This window comes from Oxyura jamaicensis, chromosome 19, assembly GCF_011077185.1.
Source record: "Oxyura jamaicensis isolate SHBP4307 breed ruddy duck chromosome 19, BPBGC_Ojam_1.0, whole genome shotgun sequence".
NCBI classification, from domain to species: domain Eukaryota; kingdom Metazoa; phylum Chordata; class Aves; order Anseriformes; family Anatidae; genus Oxyura; species Oxyura jamaicensis.
Window position 1 is genome coordinate 522,526 of NC_048911.1, and position 19,124 is coordinate 541,649.

Below are 19,124 nucleotides of genomic sequence, written 5' to 3' on the forward strand. Positions count from 1 at the left end.
TAGGTTGGAAATTAGGAGACATTTCTTCTCAGAAAGAGCAGTTATGCATTGGAACAGGTTGTCCAGGGAGGTGGTAGAGTCACTGTCCCTGGGAGTGTTCAAGGAAAGGTTGGATGTGGTGTTTAGGGACATGGTTTAGTGGGTAATACTGATGGTAGGGGGTGGTTGGATCAGATGATCTTGAAGGTCTTTTCCAACCTTAATGAATCAATGATTTTGAGCTAGTTTTTTGGACTTGACAATATTTTTAAGTCCCTTCCAACTGAAGTTTTCTATTTTCTCTTCATTAAGTTAATTGCTGAAATCAAAAGGTAACGAATGTGCCCTCCTGTGTCATCAAGGGTCTGAATAAATGCTGGGGGTGCACATGTTAGACAACTAGTACTAAAAAACTAAAGCCAGAGAGACTGACACACATCCCCAGTGTAGTCAGTGTCTCACGCCCATCAAACCTGTTGACTCCCTTGAAACTCTCAGCACCATGGGCTTAACCAAGAAACACTGGGCTTCAACCCACTTCTAGGGGATGTTTGCATGTAAGAACCCTTCTGTGTTCAAAACGTGTCCAGGCTGATGTTTGTCAGCCTACACACCTGGGGCATTTCGTCACCCCAGCATCACTCAACACCTTGGCCAAGTGGTGGCAGAAGTCAGTAGCTACACCTCTTCTTTTCCTCTGAGGATCTCACAGGAACTTTTTGTGTTTTGGGAGAGATAAGGAGGAGATTACTGTTAAGTGTTTGTTGGAGCTAAATCCTGCACTGCCCCTTGTTCTGAGGAATGCTTTTGTAGTGCTGCATGACACAGGATTATGGCTCAGAGACTGCAGCAAGATGTATCTTCCTTCATTAAAAATATATGGATTCTTCACTTGAATCTACTTCATTCAATATTTCCAAACTAAACCTACCACCATCCTCCACCTGGCTTTGGTTATTGCACCTTTTACAAAGTATAAAGAAAGTCTTGGCCTCAGCTCAAAATTGCAATTTATTGATCAGCTACAGTAGTACAGCAAATTAGAGGGGAAGGAGAAAGAAATTTTGATTCTTTTTGGGAAAAGCTATTGAAGGGAGAAACTAGATTAGGTCTTACTTTCTTGTACTTCAGACTGATCCTATCTTTGCTAGGACATATCCCATCACCTCCACAGCCCAGGGGTAAGTCATTCTGGCTCATGCCAGGCTGCAGAACAATTTATCAGAGTTTTCCATCATGCTGTGTGATGCCTTAGGCATTCTGGACGAGGGACAGGTACTGATGAGAGAACAGCTTTTTTCCATGTGGACAATTTCTTGGTTCCATTTCCAACAAAAGCAGGAACAGAGGGTTTTTAACAAGTCTGTTTGGGGCGCACGAAAGCTATTGCTGCTTCACTGAAATTACTAGATTTTCTCTGGAAACTGAAGTATGTACTTCTTAGAAATAAAAATAAAATTGTAATAATAATAACAATAAAGAGAGCGAAAATATGCAATCTATTCCAATGCCCCAATGCTTTTCTGTGTAGACTGGAAACTTCATGCTATTTCACATGAAAGGAGTGTACAAAACCTGTCTTTTGACAGTAAAGCTTGTATGTGAAATTGCCTGAGCAAGCAGTATGTTTGGGAGTGAGTGTCTTGATAATTCATTTTCTTTTGCTTTGTGATATTGAGTAATTTGCACAGATCTGGAACATCTTTTCATGATTTTTTTTTTTTTTATCACTAGATTCCATCTCACTTGAAAGGCTTCAAGCAAACTAAATTGAGTGAATGACAGCGATCATGCCCAAATATTCCAGGCAGTAAAAACATAGACACAAGGATAAAAAAATATAAAATAAAATAAAATCTCAGCAGCTTCTTCAAATCCAAGCTTCTGGGGAATCCTCAGTGTTCAACATTAAGAATCACATGTTTTTTCTACAGGAGATAAAAAACAATGTGTTAACAGATCAGAAAACGATGTGCCATAACTCCTTATTGTCTTGTGTGATTTATTGCATAGGTTAAGCTGGAAAAGTGGGACCAATAACTCTGGGATTAGCTCTGCTCTGGGCAGGAGATTGCTCTAGAGACCTCTGGAGATCCCTGCATGCATACAGCTTTCTGCAGTCCTCCAAGCCTTACTTTTCTGGTACCAAGAAAGTGGCATTTATGGTTGCACCTTGTCACACTTTCAATCTGATAATCCCATAGCCCTTTGGACACTGTAACTAAACAGCCTCAAAGGAATTGGAAGCTGACTGCAGCTGGAGTTGTCTGAGCTCTTAATGATCGCTTCTAGTTGCAGTGATTTGCTCCTTCTCACAACTATCAGCATGACAGCATGGCAGGGCCTGACTCTCAGAGCAAGGGAATGATGATGTTTAATGAGGAAAAGGCCCTAATGAACTGGAGCAGCCCACTTTTCCCAGGGGAGAGCTGCTCTTGCCTGCATCCACTTCCTGGAGATTTCAGAGATCAATGTGGAAGAAAAGCATTAAACCTCAAGAACTTTAAAACTTTAAAGAAGTAAACCTCAAGAACTGAAGGCAGCTGAAGGAAATATCAAAAATATGGGGGAAATCTTTTAGCAGAAATCAAACTCCACAAACTGGTCCATATAGTGGGAATATCTTTTCAAGTGCAGAGATGGTTTTTGTGTGACCTGGATGTGCTGACAGCATTCTCAGAGATAGGCATAAGACAGATCTGGACAGGTCTGGACAGAAAGACAAGCTGGATGGAAAAAAATGCATGTATACCAACAACAGAGCTAAACTGAAAAGACTGAATACGAAAAATCCCAAAGCTATAAAGCTCGCTTCACCTTGCAATGCTGATGCTGGAAAATCTGTGCCAGAGGAACTACTCCCAATGGACTTGATGGAATGACATATCTATGCTTGGTATGTACCTGGCACATATCTTCAGCCTGTGATAGACAGCTCTGTTTAAGAGCCTGGGTGTCTGGTGCAGTGCTCTTTGGCTGCTCTAATATGTCAACAGCCATTTCTGGTAGTCTCAGGAGTATTTTGGTAAGCTAGTTTTCTTTGTAATGCAGACTGCATTGCTTAGACACTTAAAGACCTCTAAAACCTGAGCTTAGCCCAGTTATATCACCTGCTTTCAAGCAGGAACTGTCTGCTGTTTCAAGTTTATACCTTACTCTGTACTTTCTGCCATCTTCTTAGACTTCCAGGCTCTGAGGTCCAGCTTTGGGATCTGGCTGCAGCTCACAAAGGAGTGAGGATAGCTGTTGGCCTTGAAGATATTTCTTGACACTTTAGAGATGTGGGTGTTATCACATATTATTCGTGACAAGGAGATTTTTGCCAGTGAACTGCGCTGCCGAGGAGTGAAAACTCCTTTATTCTCCCACCAAAACCTGCAGGAGACAGAAAATGACACTATAGATTTTTCCCTTCTGTCTTCTTCCTAGTCAAGATTCCTATATTATTTCCCATTAACATCAATAACGTTTTTGTGTGTGTGTGTTTTTTTTTTCTTTTTCTTTTTTTTCCCCACTAAGACCAAATTAAAATTTCTGATGTTTCAGTTAAATGCTCTGTCTCACCCGCTGAATAATTTGAATTGCATTTCTGCCATGTAAATAAAACAAAGATACAAAGTTGAATTAAAGCCTAGGCTTGTGTTCCTTCAACTGAGGCAAAACACCCTCTTTCAAATAGAAAATTCAGTACAAAGTCAACACAGACTGTGATCACATCTACACAATTGCCATGGTGGGAACAGTCCTCCAATTACTCTCTTTAAAAAAAATGTTTCTTGTATTCCTGCCTTATGAATAGAATTTCTAGATGTGCAGTAGACTGTTTGCCTTTAAGCTCCCAACACTGTGTTTTGTGCTTGTTAGTCTTTCTAGGTATGTACCTGGCAGAAACGTTTCCCAGAAACAGGTATCATGAGCCCATTTTCAGACAATATTGCTAAACAGTGCAAGAACCCTGCTTCAGAAAGGACTGGGAAACGTACCTTGAAATGGGACATGTAACTAACTTCTGCACCTGATGTCCCTTAGCAACTTCAAGGAGGAGGTGGCAGAGGACCTCAGGTATTTTGAAAGCACAACACTGCTCAAATGATTTTCGTTGGCAAGCAAATCCCAGTCCACCCATCTCCTGGTGCAAACTAAACCTAAACTGCCACATGCCCATGAGAGTACATCTCAGAACTGGGTTGGAATGGACAAATAGTGAAAAGTCATCTGTAAGACCTCCAAGAGGTGCAGAAGACACTGCACTGGTGCAAGGTTGTGTTCTGTAATCACAGGGTATGTGAAGGTGACAGATGTTTGGCTTTTGCAGGGCACAGCCCTGAAGAAGCAGCGTATCTCTCCCAGTAGAGAGGGATCAGGGATGCAGACAGTGCCAAGCAAGCAGTGAAGCTTAGCTGGGACTTGGAGAGAACCAAGAGAACAATTAATCTACTTTACTCCCTTCAAAGCCTGACAGCATGTTAGTCCCTCAGTAACATCCCATGCAGGAAATTTTTCAAAAACTACCCAAAGTGTTATCCACCCCATCAGCAGACACTGAACATCTACAATACTGTCGGTGCGAGCTACTTAGGCTGACTAAACCTGGAAGCTTGTTTCCAGTTGGTGAAGGCAATGCATCTGAAGCCTGGTTTTTCCATCCTTAAAACTGTACTTGTTTTTCTTGTTAAGGTACTTATATGTTTCCCTTTGCTTGAGCAAGTGGGTGTTTGAACATGCAGTAATGTAGGCCTCCTTAAAACAACTTATCTGAATGCAGCAAAAGAGTTCAAACATTACCACTGTGTTTGAGCCATCAGCATGGAAAAAGTCAATACAATTTGCAAAATTAGTGATAGACAGTGAACAGGCAGAGGGTCAAAACACTTGGCTAGGAAGGGATCTCAGACTAGGCTCTCAACCTAGGGATGACAGATCTAGACAGGGAACAAGAACATCACTAGAAAGGGTAAACAAACACACAAACAAAAAAACAAACACTTTTTGAGGAGCAATAAAAAAAATAAAAATAAAAATGGAAGCAGTCTCCAAATCTCCATTAGGAAATCTGCACAAACTCCAGTCTCACTCTGTCCTCTGGGGTTTGTGTACCCATCTCCTCTCTTACCTGTCCCCATCACGTATTTTCCTGAACTGGGTGCCAATTAGACAAGCCATGAGAGGACCAACTCTTCCACCTTTCACAAAGGGCTCTGCAAGTGCCCCAATCCAAATGTCAATATTCTTTGGTGTCCCATACAGCTGCATGAATTTCTTTGCCAGACTGTGATTCTTCAATACTCGAGCAAGTGACTTCAAACCACAAGGTTTTGAGAGCCTACAGAATTGTCTCCAGGAGATATAACCTGCAAGAAGTTGAGGATCACAGCAAAGAGCGGTCGACAACATTTTCCCTTTTTGGAATGATTTTTTCTCTCTTTCCTGTACCCTGGGCACAGGTAGGTTCCTATTATATTTAAAACTTTTTTTCTAAATTCTTCTATATTTCTATTAATGCTATTGCCTTTCCATTGCTTGAGGGTCATTTTGTCCTGCCTGGCATTGTCATGCTATTTGTGGATGTTTTTTGCAAGTCATTCCTGCCAGCCGGAGTTTCTCCACCACTTTCCAGCACGGTTTTGCTGTTTCACCAAGTGGCAAGGCAGATCCCAATGCAGGCTCCATAAGCCATGGTGTATCCTGAACAATTTCATGAAGATGTAACAGAGGAGCTATGGGAGACCCATGCCCTGCTGAAGCTGCAGCAGATGGCCATAGTAGTGACTCCGGAGCATTTCCAATAGAACAGGAGACCTATGTTCAGGCACCTGATCCAGAGTGTGCCAGGATCCTGATCCTGTTCCCACCCCTCTGCTCTGGATACCCAGATGAAGGGGCTGGGCATGCCAAATTACAGCCTAATTTTCACTCTGACCCAGGAACATTAAGGGAGGTCAGTGAGCAGATAATGTCAGAGATCTTTGGAAAAACAGGAGAGATGTCCTCACAAAACTTATTGATGTTGCTTTCTTTGAAAATGAATCTAGATAATATGTTGATGCTACCTCTCTGTACAATAGGACAGTGGCCAAGTACTTCCCCACAGGTGGCCTCACATACATTTATGTCTAGCCACCCAGACAAGCCATTCCACACTGCAAACAGAGCTCATAAGGCGAGCTACCATGGGACACTGTAGTTGCCAGCTGTACTAAATTTTGTTTACAGCAAATAGCTAGAAATTCACTAGACCACAACTGGAAGATAATTTTGCAGCTTGTTGGACTGAACACATAAACAGCAAAAGGCAGTCTCGATTCAGTCCTCTCTCTATCTTGTCAAATGACCGCTTAAGTAAAAGAAAAATCTATGGAGAACTAATGCATTTTACTACCTGCCAGCCCAGTAGACTGCTGGGTACAGAGATGAGAATGATGCTGCAGCATACATTTCAGCTGTAAGCATGATGTCTAAAATCTGGTAAGAATTCAGAGAAAAAGATACAGCATATGGTACCACTATCAAACAATTCAAGGAGACCACATACTGCTGTATCAAAAAAAGAATCAGGAAGCTTTTTTGATGTTGCTATATCATCACCACTTTCATAGTTTGTCTAACATCAAGGAGCACTGTAGCACTCAGGGGTAGGCTGACACCCAAAGACAAGGAGATTAACACAAATAAACAGTTTTAGAAATACATTTCAGTTCCATTGCAATAGATCAGCAGACAAAACTAGAAATTTGGGATTTGGTTTCAGATGAGGTTCTGTACAGCAGTGTTCCCAGAGACAGAACGGAACATCAAAACCTACTGTTGATAAAAAGGCAGAGCAATCCCGTGACCAGACCATGCATCTGCATGCATTGCAAAGCCTCTGTCTGGGCTTAAAACATGTGAATCTAGCATTCTTCATCACAGTTTCAAAGTGAGCTGTATTGCAGTTCCCAGGATGTTACTGACACAGCAGCTCCAGGCATTTATGTCAGCCTAATAACAGTGTTAGGCAATGGCACACCCTTGATTCTGTTGTCAAGTCCTATCAACAATCTGTTTCTCAAGACTATCTTGCAATGTCTTTACACTAGTTTTGCATTTTGCACCTCCCTGTGAGTGGTTTTGACATTTTTGTTTGTTTGTTTGTTTTGTTTGTTTGTTTTTCCTGGGACACTGTCTTTGTAGGGAAAATATGATGAGACCATATATGGTCTTCTGGGGCTGTGCTGGACCTACACACGTCTGAAGAGAAGCCATGGAGGCTTCTGGCCCAAATTCTGCTAATGACTCCTGCAGACCCTTGATGAACCACTTTCATTTAAACAACAATGTAAATGCACCTGTTACTGAATGCTTGATTCTGTGCAATGCTAAGTGTACTTGTGGTTGTGTGCCTCCATGTGTCTTCTCCAGCTCCAGCCAGGCTCTGACTTCATTGCACAACCTGTAACCTACTTATTGATGGTAGTACAGAAAAGATTAAGAGGTTTGGATAAGCCCTCTGAGACAAGTTTCAGCCAAGCACAGGCTGGAGATGTTTCTCAATGTTCAATCACAAGATTGCCTGATTTTCACTTGTTCTCCTTTGGCAGCTCTGCTGCCACAGCCAGCTTACCTGGAAGGCCATGATCTCTGCCACGCTGCATGTTAAGTGCAGGCAAATCAAACCCAATCCTTTCAACCTGCTCAAACAGCCGATCCCGGAGTTCATCCACAACCATTTGTTTCTGTGTCATCAGCTTGGCCTTACTGGCCATCAGGTTCCGCAGGAAGGGATCGATACCGCCTGCAACAGTTACACAGCAACTTGTGAGCAGCACAGGGTGGAAAGCGTGTGTGAAAGAGGCTCCAGAGGTCTGAATAAAGCTTGTATTTAATTATAAGCTTCTAGTACAGGAGAATCAGTTTTCCTGCACATAAAGCATTAGAAAGAAAATACTTTGAATGTTCTTAGAAACTACAATAATTAAGCAATCAGACTGCATACATCATAATGAGATGGGTCACATCTGACTGCAGAGGACAGCTATGTTGGGAAAACTACTCTGTCTGGTAGTAAAGACGATTTAAAACATTTAATACAAGCGGCTTTTAAGTTTGACTGATGCAGGAGCTTACCCAGAGAGGGCCAAATGAAGTAAAGGTACACCCAAGACATGCAAGAAAGGCTTTACCTTCATTCACAATCCTCCAAACACCAAAAAAGGTTTTGCTGAGTTGCAGTTTGGGATTTATGGGCTTATAATTTTTGTTTAATCGGCCCACAAATGGGGGAATTGAAGCATGAGCGAAACGGAAAGCCAGAGTGAAGACATTGGATATGCGAGGATCCACAGCCTCATTGTAGCCTCGGTAGCAAGGAATCCATTTCTGTAAACTTGTTCCCAGCAAAAGAGGCAGGTAGTCCTTGTAGGTTATAATCTAAGGAGAAACAAGGAAAGTGTGCATCATTAATTGTTTAATCATCAGTTTCCTTGGAAACAAAGTAATGGGAGAGCTGTTGCTTACATCTTAAACAGGAGCTGTCAGACTGGGCTTCTCTTAGGCTATTTCTGTAGGAGATTTTGCTAACACAAGATGCAGAGCAGAGACTCCCCAGGGCCAACTTTCCTTTCAACTCATCAGACCTTGACCCAAGTGCTCTGGCAATCTGTTGAGGATGCTTTCTGACACTGTTGAGTGACAACTGCAATTCTAAAGCTCTGTAGCCTTGGTTCAAAAAAGCTTTTGCACCTGGCCATTGCCCTACGCCACTGGCAGTACAGCTCCAGGCATAGGCACAGGCACTGCAGGCTGCTGCTCCAGCCATGTGCAGGGATCTCTGCACTCTCTAGCACTGACAAGGGCATGAAAATGCAAAGCTTTGTAACAGCTTCAGCAACATCAGGAAGCACAGGCACTGCTGATGCCTGATCCATGCTCAACCTTTGTGTGTAATGCACTGGGATTCTCTGCCTGTTAGTGCTGGTGCTCAATTGTCCTCAGAGGTGGTCCTCACCTCTAGCCTTACATCTTGACAGATGAGAGCAGGATGAAAGCTAGCATTGCCTGCCACAACCTCTCAAATATTCCCTCTTGGAACTATAGGTAGAGCCCATTTCCAGCAGCCATGTAGAACTGCATGTCCTCCTCTCTCCCATATTACATGCTTCAGATGAGAGAAAAGATCTATGGTGTTGACACAGATGATATCACCTCCCCTGGGCAGCTGTTAGTCCTCTCAGAGCAATGGTTTCCAGCCCTGGCTTCCTGTCTCTTTGGGTTATTGAGGAAGTGTACTGGGATGTGTGGGATGTTAACTTTCCCTGCAGCAGCCCATACAGTGCTGCGCTCTGCACTTGTAGCTAGAACAGCAGTGGGATCACACCAGTGTTGTGTCTGCTGCTGAGAAGTGCTGGCACAGCATCAGGACTCTCTCTGACCCTCCTAGGGGGTGGGCAAAAAGTGAGAAAGAAACATCAGCAGGGCAGCTGACCTAAACCAACCAAAGGGATATTCCATACCATATGATGTCACACTCAGCAATAAAAGGTGGAAAAAGGAAGAAGAGGGGAGGGGTGGGCTCTCGTTGTGAAAACGTCTGTCCTCCTCCCGAACACCGGCTACATGCGTTGAGGCCCTGCTTCAAGGACGTGGTCAAGCATCGCTCGGTGGTGGGAAGTAGAGAGTAATTTCTTTCCTCTGCACTTCCACACAGCCTTTACTTGTTTTGTTTAGTTACTCTCTTTCCCCCCTCCCTCTTCCCCTTTCCCTTTTTCCCCTTTAGTTGAATTGTTTAATTAATAATATTTCCTTAATAACATATATATATATATATATATATTTTTTCTCTCTAATTAAATCATCCTTATCTCAACCCCTGAGTTGTTCATTCCTTTACTTCTTCCCCTCCTCGTCTGAGGAGGGGGAGTGAGAGAGCGGTTGTGGTGTTCAACTGCCTAGCATGGTAAAACCACCACAGGAAGCTGAAGCATACAACTCAAAAAATCAAATTCTTTGTCAGGAGATGTCTTAATTGACAGAGAATTGCAAGAAAATTAAACCATTGATCTAAACACGATGAAAGAGGCAATGCTTCTAATGCAATTGTTTAAATCTCTCGACATTGGCTTATTCAATATTTGCTTATTCAACACTACCATAATATGTAATTTTGACAGTTTTAAAAACTTAAACCTTTTGATATTACTGAAAGAATTTGCCAAGCCAACTCAGAAAATAGGTTTCCAATTAGATATGACTAATTGATATGTCTTTGGTAACCCTGTGTCTTCTTTTGTCATAGGAGCCAGCCTTTTCTGCCAGCTGTGAAGCCTCATCTGGTTTTGAAGCTGGTCCTGCTCTGAACTGGAGGCTCAGAGCAGGACCAGCACAGCACAGAAGTATTTCTGCGACCCTAGCATCTCAGTCAGGGGAAAATCTGTAGTGTAGCATGGACCCAAGCATCTCTGTTCTAAAACCATAAGGACAACAGAATGCCATGGCTGGTTGCACCCACCAGCACATGGGGCTTCTTGAGAGGATCAGACTTACAATCCAGAGGAATTTTAATCCAAATCTCCAATAGCATTATTATGCTGCACAAAACACTGGGAGAACTTTTCCTCTGACTTTTCTGTCCTCATGTTCATCAAACAAAGATATGCAGTTAAAAACACATCAAACAGTTCGGAAATGTAACAGTAGCGGAACATCAAAGATTCAGGGAGATCCCCTCTGCACATGTTATTTCAGGTATCTCTGGGTGGTTTTACTTTAGACTAAAGGAGTTAGTGAATAACGTTTGTTTATTTGCACCCCAAAACACTGCACCCTCTGGAAATCATGCTAGCAATCCCACCATATTAACTCTGTGAGGCTGCAAGACAAGGCAGCAGAGCTGGGGTGTGACATGGTAGCTGTACCTGGATCATGGCACCCACAATCTTCCGTGCCTCCTGGTAGAGCTTCTCTCCATTCCAGTGTGGATTTAATCTCTTCAGTCCTCTAGCCAGGCGGTTGTGCTCCCGCACAAAAAGCGTGTGCATGCATGCCAGCTCCAGCATCTCGTTTGCTCGAGAGTCACCTATGAGTATCACAAGAGTGCTCACTTTTACTGCCAGTGTCCTGAGTGTGCCTGGCTGCTGGGAGAAAGCAAATAACCTGCTTTGAACCATGCACAGAGAGCTTTTTAGGTGTCTCAGTATCTGCATCATGAAGAAGATGGATAAGAACCACACAAAAGGAGAAGGAACAGTCCAGAGGACCAAAGAGCTCTGGTGAAAAGACATTTCCTGCCAAAGCAGCAACAGTCAAGATAAGCATGGTTGTGCCCATTTTTTGGTTAAAAAAAAAAAAAAAAAAAAGGTCTAAGAGAGGTAACTTAAGGAGTGAAACACAAGTAGGTCTCCTCCAGACTCCTGTATCAGAGCGACAGTCTCAGAGCTCAAGACAGAAATGAAAATGGGCAGAGGGAAGTCAGGACAGCCAAGGAAGCTTTGTAAGTCAGAAGGCATCCTTCGAACCAGCTGAAAACATGGCCAAAGAAAGAAGACAGTCACAATCAAGCTCTCAGAAAAGTAAAAGTAAAAGCAAAATGAGCCACAACTTGAAGGAATAAATTACAAAAGGCATCACAATGAAATATTAAATCCTTCTTCAAATGTCTAGAGCAGGAAACCTGAAAGCAAGCAGGTGATGAGAGTATAAAGAAGCACTCAGAGAAGAGTAAATGCATAGTGTTTAGTCCCCTAGATCCATAGTAAATAGAAGGATTTGCTCATGCACTCAGCACAGAGCCCTTTTCATTAACTATCAAAGACTGTCTGTAAGAGGCTACGGAAGAAGAGACAAAACAAACACTGTGAGGTTTCCTCTAGCAGACGGCATCCACTAAGAGCTTCCAAAGGAACTCCAAGAATGAAATCTCTGAACCCTGTTAGGTAACAGCACATGTACAGCTGCCTCAGTTCTCAGGGACCAGAAAAGTCACAAATAAGACACTGAATTTTCAAAGGAGTTTGTGGGGAGTTGCAAAGAGCCTCTGAGTAAGCCTGAACCCCTTCACTATAATTTTGTTGATGTCCATGTACCCAGCTTATTTAACAGTAACTGCTCAGGCAGCCCAGAGGTGCTTGAGATGGGAAGCCCACACCAGGAAGCACCCGATGCACCTGCCTGCTCTGCTTGCCACTGGGTATCTGCCACAGGCCCCACAGGGTCCTCACTAAGGACCTGCAATGAACTGGGGAAGCAGCTGGAGACATGGAGCAATGGATGGGAGAGATAGGCAGGTGTGAGAGGCCAAGGGAAACAGAAAACACCAAGAACTTGAATGAAGGGAACTGGAGGATACACCAAGCAGAGCTCTCCCGCCAGTCCTATCACCTTGGATGTATCACCAAGGTAGGTGCACAGGGATATTGTTCAGAGCAGCCTAGGCCAGATGTGCAGGGGGCAAGGGAACAGAAATCAGCTCCACAGCTGATGAGTTCTGTCATGCCCTCAGGTGCCATGAACTGAGGACATGTGTGACCAGAGTCATCAAGCGTTAGACAGGAGGTCATGCTGGCCAAAAGGAAGGACCAAGGGGTGAGAAACTCTCCTCTGTGGGTTCTCACACACTTGTAGCAGCACCCTGCTCCTCACTAGCAGGAACCAGGGAGAAGGGAGCACTGCTCAGGGCCTTGGGAAATGAAACATATTGGCCTCTGTGTGCTGGGAACAGGACAAGCAGCAAGCAGCAGCAGATGGAAGGTCCTGGCTCTGCACAGGACAAAAGCACTTAGCTTGGGTTGAAGAAATGGTCAAGAGGATGCCAAAAGGGTGACAAATGGAGCAGGAGATTGTGTCGATGGGTAAAGGTCTGTGCTGCCAGCATGCTGCCAGTGTACCCCCAGCCTTCCCAGTGGCGGGGTCACCTCAGTCTGCAATCAGTCCTGTTCTCAGTCCAGCTGGGATCTGAGCTTCTGTCAGTGCAGCAGCACTAGCAAATATTTCTTGGTAGTGACCCAGCCCAGCACAAACACACCTGTATCTATCCAGATGTGAGAGAGGCAGCTGCCAAGTGATGAGCATGGACAAGCCAATGCAACCCAGCCAGTCTGCTACTGCTGTGTTCGCTTGGCTCCATCCAGGAGCTGCATGGGTCCCTGGGTGCACCATGGCACCCATGGCAGCACTGTGTCCCTGCTGGCTCTACTCCAAGGCAGGGCTGCTGAGCACAGGTGGAGAAACCTCACAGCAGGGGTATGGTCACAAGAAAGACTCAGGAAGTGAAGAGCTTTCTCCTACCTGCCTGCCTCAGTCATTCACCACGTTTTGTTATGCTTCCTTTTCTACTTAAATACAAGAAACAAGCAATTAAAGAAGTGAACCAGAGCTGGTGGAATTGTTCACTCTAGATTTCAAGGCCAGGGAACATACAAGGGTTTCAACAGCCAACTTACCTGCAAGAAAGCATGGAATTTTAGCTTCCTTGCTGACCATGAGACAGGGGTCCTTTGACATGTAGTCAAAGGGCATATACGCCATGCCCCTGTCAGTGAAATTCGGATTAACAGCCAGCAAGCCCAGCTGGTTGGTCTGATCCCTCAGCTTGTTGGCCAAAGGCTCCTCACTGCCGTACACCACACTGCCATCAAGAAAGGAGGTGAGCGCGTTGATCTGTTCTCGAATTGCTTTGCCACTGTCACAAGCAGGAGCTGAGCGAATGAATGGGAGGCAATCACTGGTGTTTTTAACTCGTGGGTCATTGGGTGGGATCTGAAGAAAGATAAGGGAATAATCCATCATCATTTCAGGGGAGCAGAGACTCTGCACTGTGATACTACAACCATAAGAAAAGCCAGGCAGGAGTGATTTCAGAGGCAGCTTTCATGGTAGACAGTGTTGAGACTGGTCCAAAATCCCACCTATGAAGGGTCAGACAGACAGCAGAGATGCTTTTTTTAGGATTCCCGAATATGTATGAAAGCCTGGAGGTGCCTGAATATCCACAAAGAAAGTCTCATGGATACCTAAACTTCTTCCCCTGGGTAAATACACATCAGATCAAATCTTAGAAGCTCATGTGTTCCTATCTTATATTGCAATCTAATGTCCATATCTACTCCACATTGTGGACAGTTGCCTTCCAGCACTTGTAACACTGCTGTGTTCTCAAATGCACATGTGGCAAATACTCAGTAATGCCCCAACCCTTCACAGTTTTCCTTGGGAGGAAATATGGGTATGCGAGCGAGCCAGAGCTGCAATTCATCCCGAAAATCAGGAGAGTAGTGCTGCAGGGTGGACGTGTGCTTACTGGAGCAGAGACTGCAATATGGCTGTTGAGTTTTCTAGCTCAAAGCCTTAGCCACTGCTGAGAGGTCCTCGCCACTTCCTCATTCCGGACACTATAGAGCAGTTAACCACCAAATGGGCATTTTCCAGGGTACCAATGGAACATTAACACTCACCAAATCCTATCTCTGACATACTTACTATAACCCAGGCACCGTCTGTGTTGTCTTTGCATTATACCTCTGAAATAAATCCGTATTCTTGAAGGAGATGGGGTTGGAAACGGGAAAGGCTGTGGATGTGTTTACATCTGGGCACAGCTCCTTGGAGTGAGCACCGCCACCTCAGAAAGAGTGGTCTGTTGTCCCCTTGGCCTGCTCTGTGAGGCTGTTCCTTGGTGGCCAGGACAGGGAGAGCCACCAGCACCTCCTGGTTGGAGGACCAATACCCTGTCCCTAGCCTCTCTGCAAGAGGCAGGCTGGCTGTACCTTGATGGGAAAGCAGGGGGGCTGCATAGCACAGCTGGTGTGACAATCCACTTTGCCACTGAAGGTGACTCTGGCTGGGGTTTCAGGACTGAAATCAAGGTCATGGTCAATAAACTGACCCCACTGCATGAACATGAGTGATCGCTGCTGGTCCAGCTTGAGCTGCCCAGGGGGGAAACGGACGATCTCATTTGACACCTTTCGAACCTGCACGGGATGAAGGCAGAACAAGTGCATTAGGAAATGGCTATAGGAATGGGTGCATCTGTAGGGTTGTCAACAAAAAATCACAAGGAATGATTCCTCAATATGTCACATTAAAACAAACAAACAAACAAACAAACAAACAAAACAAAAAAAAAAAAGAAAGCCTCTGGACTGGAAGGAATTACAGAGAGCCCTCTTTGCTGAGCCTTGTACTCTTTAATCTAGCCAGGTTTCTGAGCTTCTAGGCAAAGAGCATTCCTTAATGGACATATGGAAGCGGCTAAGAAAGAGCCATACTCTGGTTCTTAGACTGGGAAAGGGAGGCATTTTTTTTTCAAATATTGCTTTGAAATAGAAGTGTAAGGGAAAAAAATATTTAGAAATTTCTGAAGGTTTTCTCAGTAAATTCCCTCTAGTTGCTAGCACATGTATAATCCTTCACAGTTCAAATGCTCCTTGGTCAGGTATGCTTCTCCCATAGGCAGGATACTCTCCCAAACCCTTTTTCTTTTCTTCTGGTCTGTCCCCTATCACCATTTCTCCATCAGCTCTTCCATCAGTTATTACTGCAGAAAAAGTGATAAAAACTGCTCCAGTCTGATAATGTGCTTTAGAGCAGAGTTAGGAAGCTCAAGGAACCATGACCATAAGGCACACAACACGGAAAATCTTTGCTCCTCATTACTGCTGGTGGTGCACCAAGCTCAAGTGACCTGAAACCATCTCCCCTCCAGGTGCCAGCAGAGCCCACACACGTCCCTCACTGATCACTCACCCATGGGTACATAAACAGAATTTATTCCCCAATGTCTTTTATTCCAGAGATTCTCTTGCTCATTTTATTCTCTGACATACTGCTTTTCAGGAGACAATTCAAGAGACAAACAACTTCCACAAAACAAATTTAAAAAAAAAAAAAAAAAAAAAAAGCTGAGTCAGACCTTAAAGTAATTTATATTGGCTTAAATGCACTTGAGTTAAAAGAAAGCATCATGCAGGTCTTTCTTTGTTTCTTCTGCAATAATCAGATTAATTTTCCTTTGCTTTTCATCCAAGCATGGGAGTGAGAAAGCATTTCCATTAGGTCACCATAGAGATTCTCATATAGTCAGATGACACCTGAAGTAAGTGAATTTATCTTCCTGCCTCCTGATCACCATGATGCTAACTAACAGACTTATAAGGACTTACCAGTGGAAAGGGGAATCCAGAGAAACACATTTTTTCTGTCCACCCATGCGGAATTGACACACCATCTTCATAGTCTGCTGGCAACCATCTGACCAGGGCTCTGTTTGAAGCTCCTAGTAGTGGGTTTTTCCTGCACCAGTGAATGGAAGAACAGCAAAATATTAGTGGCATTAGGTCTGGCTCAGGTCTGATGGACCCATCGTTACCCCAGATCCTAGATACCCCTCTCAAATGAAGCCACCGCCTTCTGAAAATGGAAGGACACAGCTAGCTCTCTCCCTGCTTCTTACACAGACATCTGAAGGCAAAGTCATCCTCTAGGCAGGCAGACCTGTCTGAATTCATCTTTCCTCCTGAGAAAGGGAAGACACAGCTTTTTATGGCCAAAGCGTTTATGGCCACAGCTCCCAGGACATGCTCTGCCTAGCAGGTGCAGGGGAGGGATGGGGAATATTCCTGTGCTGTCCCTTTGAAAATACTCCGTTTGCCATAGTTTCCCCTTCACTAGGAAAGCTCTGTAAGTACTAAGAAATAGTTTTTCCATGTTACAGTCATGTCCATCCATATGCTCGTGGGACCTGCACAAGGTGCTCGCACCCAGCCTGAGTGTCCAGATTTCCTCCTGGGCACAGACTGGGGCATGCAGATGGCCAGATCATGCCCCAGTTCACATGCAGCCAGGTCATATACCCAGGTGGGAAGCCATGAAGCACTATGAAACCCTGCAAGCAGGTAGGTCCAGACAAAACCCAGGAGAAAGCAGAAAGAGAAGGGTCAGAATTATTGGCATTTTGGCCAAAGAGCTCATTTATGTATGACACCGAGAACCCTTGAGCAAGGCTGTAATTAAAATCTTCACACATCTAGGAAACTACACTGTGGGCTCTAAAACCCTAAATAAGGCATCCTATATAGATCATCTGTGGGTCCATAGGTCTGTTCCTACTGATGGAGGACCCATGCATCCATCCTCCCTTTAACACAGCCCCCTCACCTGTTGTTGCACTTGCCAGTGATTGTTCGGTAGCGGCCAGAAGATTCACAGTTTATTTCCTCATTCTGCTGGTCACATCCACTTGCCTTGAAAATCATCCCCAGCTGAGCTGGTGTGAGCATGTCTGCAAGGTAACCATGGAGGATAAACACACAGAAACACACTGGCTCTGTTGGGTTTGTGGTACCTCTCTGGCTCAGGAAAAAGTTTCCATTCTCATACCCTTGACACCTTCTTTTACCACTGTATCACCCTCTACTGTAGGAGCACAAGGGGCTCACTGAAGGTCATCCTGCTATGACCTGTGCTGAGCATACTCTTTGGAGCAGCAGATTGCTTTTTCTGCTTTGGAAAGCATTAAAACCACCAAAGTTGTGATCACATCTTAGATATTACTAAGCCTGTGAAGAAGGGCCATGAGTTTCTAGCATTAGTAATCCTTTTCCCTTCCTCTCCCCTTCCTTTTTATCTCCACCATAAATTGCAAACAGTTGTGGTCATCCAAGCAGTTTGTTACAAATCTTTCCCTTATGGGAGGAGTGTGCCTCACCACCACTGAACACACACTCAGAGCTGCTCGGAGAAGGCACCCCCGGGTGGCCAGGCAGCACAAGGGAATGCCATTTGCATTTCCACCTCGAAGCTTTCCTCCTGTATGGGAGGTAAGTGGCTGAGCTCAGCCAGCAAATCCTGCTTGGCCATTACTGCTAGCACACTTCCCGAGTCCCTTGGAGGTTTCCTAGCCGCTGCTGCCACCGACAGGCTGTGTCACCGCATGGTTTGTCATCATGCGCGGGGTGCCCTGGCAAGGAGAAAGGCTCCTGGCACAGAGCGGCAGGAGCTGGGCACGCCCAGCCCTGTCTCCCTCTTCCCACTCCCACTCATGCTGGAGCAATGTTGGAGCACCCCATGACTCCCCTCCCTCCTCATAAGCCCCCCAGAGCTCTGTTGACCAAGCCCCCTGTCTGTCTGCAATAGCACTGTTCTGCCTTCCTCCCAGCAAAGTGACACCCCGACCTGTGACATTGAAGTCCCCCTTCACGGCCCAGCGTAGCTTCTCCTTGAGAAGGGTCAGGGCGGTTTCCATGTAATCTGCAGCCCGCACGGCAGCCCGAGTCCCTGCCACGGGCTGTTTGAAATATCTCAGAAGCTCTATGGGGGTCAAGATGTCATTCTCCAGGTTCTTCTTTATGCTGCAAGGGAGAATAAAATAACTTCTGCAGGACTGAAATGGGCCAAAGCCATGAGTCCTGCAGGTTGCACACCTGAGCCTCAGGCACCCCAGATCTGCCATGTTACAAGTTGGAATTGCCAACAAAGGCAGAGTCACCTAACACCCTGCACAGTGGCTGGAAGAGAGCGGGCTGCTCCTGCCACCCTCCACAGAGGAGCAGGGTGGGTGCTGGAAGGAAATCTCTCCAACCTGCCAGAAAACATCAGAGCACTCAGGTCTTTACATCTTTGAGGCAACCAAATCTCACTCAACTGTTCTCCAACTAATAAATGCCTGCAGGTGCCTGTCTCCATCCAGAGGTCCCAAGTGTCTCCATGTCACCCTGACTTAATGCTGCTGGAGCCCTGAAAAGCTCTCAGATGGAGGGTTCCTAAGCCAGTGAGGGGTTTTCAGCAGATGGCTATAGAAAGAGGAGGTGTATAGGTCATTAGGAAGCCATATGTTCTCACACCATAATGGTAGGAGCTGGAGTCATTAAGACATTTTGTGGTCAGATCCCACAAAATGTCCTAACCAAAGTCTACAGTGGTTTGCTTCCTCCATAGGGGGTGAAAAACTACAAATTAGCAGGAGCCTGTGCTGGCTCCAGCCCTCCTCAGGACCTCCCCAAGGGATGAAACAGAGCCAGGCAATACTCAGCAGGGAGAACACCGATCCAGCTCTGAGTGACACCACGGACTGGAGATGTGGTGCAAAACTGGGGGAAGCCAATATGCACGAGGAAGCACCATCAGCTGCAGGATGCAAAGAGCCAGGCCCATCTGAGGATCTGAGGGTGAGAGCT

General features: G+C 45.1%; 1 protein-coding gene across 3 annotated transcripts in view; it reads right to left on the reverse strand.

Annotated features, from left to right (window-relative positions):
* Positions 1-19,124, reverse strand: part of MPO (myeloperoxidase) — a 29,763-nt gene that overhangs the window by 7,687 nt on the left and 2,952 nt on the right. Inside the window, exons 4-14 of one of the 3 annotated variants that reach the window (XM_035343298.1) lie at positions 18,124-18,299; positions 17,107-17,230; positions 16,113-16,242; positions 14,715-14,921; positions 13,392-13,707; positions 10,869-11,029; positions 8,139-8,385; positions 7,580-7,750; positions 5,093-5,330; positions 3,131-3,354; positions 978-1,907 (exon numbers count right to left, since the gene is read on the reverse strand). In XM_035343298.1, coding sequence (XP_035199189.1) covers positions 3,132-3,354; positions 5,093-5,330; positions 7,580-7,750; positions 8,139-8,385; positions 10,869-11,029; positions 13,392-13,707; positions 14,715-14,921; positions 16,113-16,242; positions 17,107-17,230; positions 18,124-18,299 — 1,993 coding nt within the window. In that variant the 3' untranslated portion in view covers positions 978-1,907; position 3,131. Of the gene's footprint in view, positions 1-977; positions 1,908-3,130; positions 3,355-5,092; positions 5,331-7,579; positions 7,751-8,138; positions 8,386-10,868; positions 11,030-13,391; positions 13,708-14,714; positions 14,922-16,112; positions 16,243-17,106; positions 17,231-18,123; positions 18,300-19,124 lie in introns of those variants that run through there. The other 2 variants (XM_035343300.1, XM_035343299.1) reach the window with 2 other exon arrangements.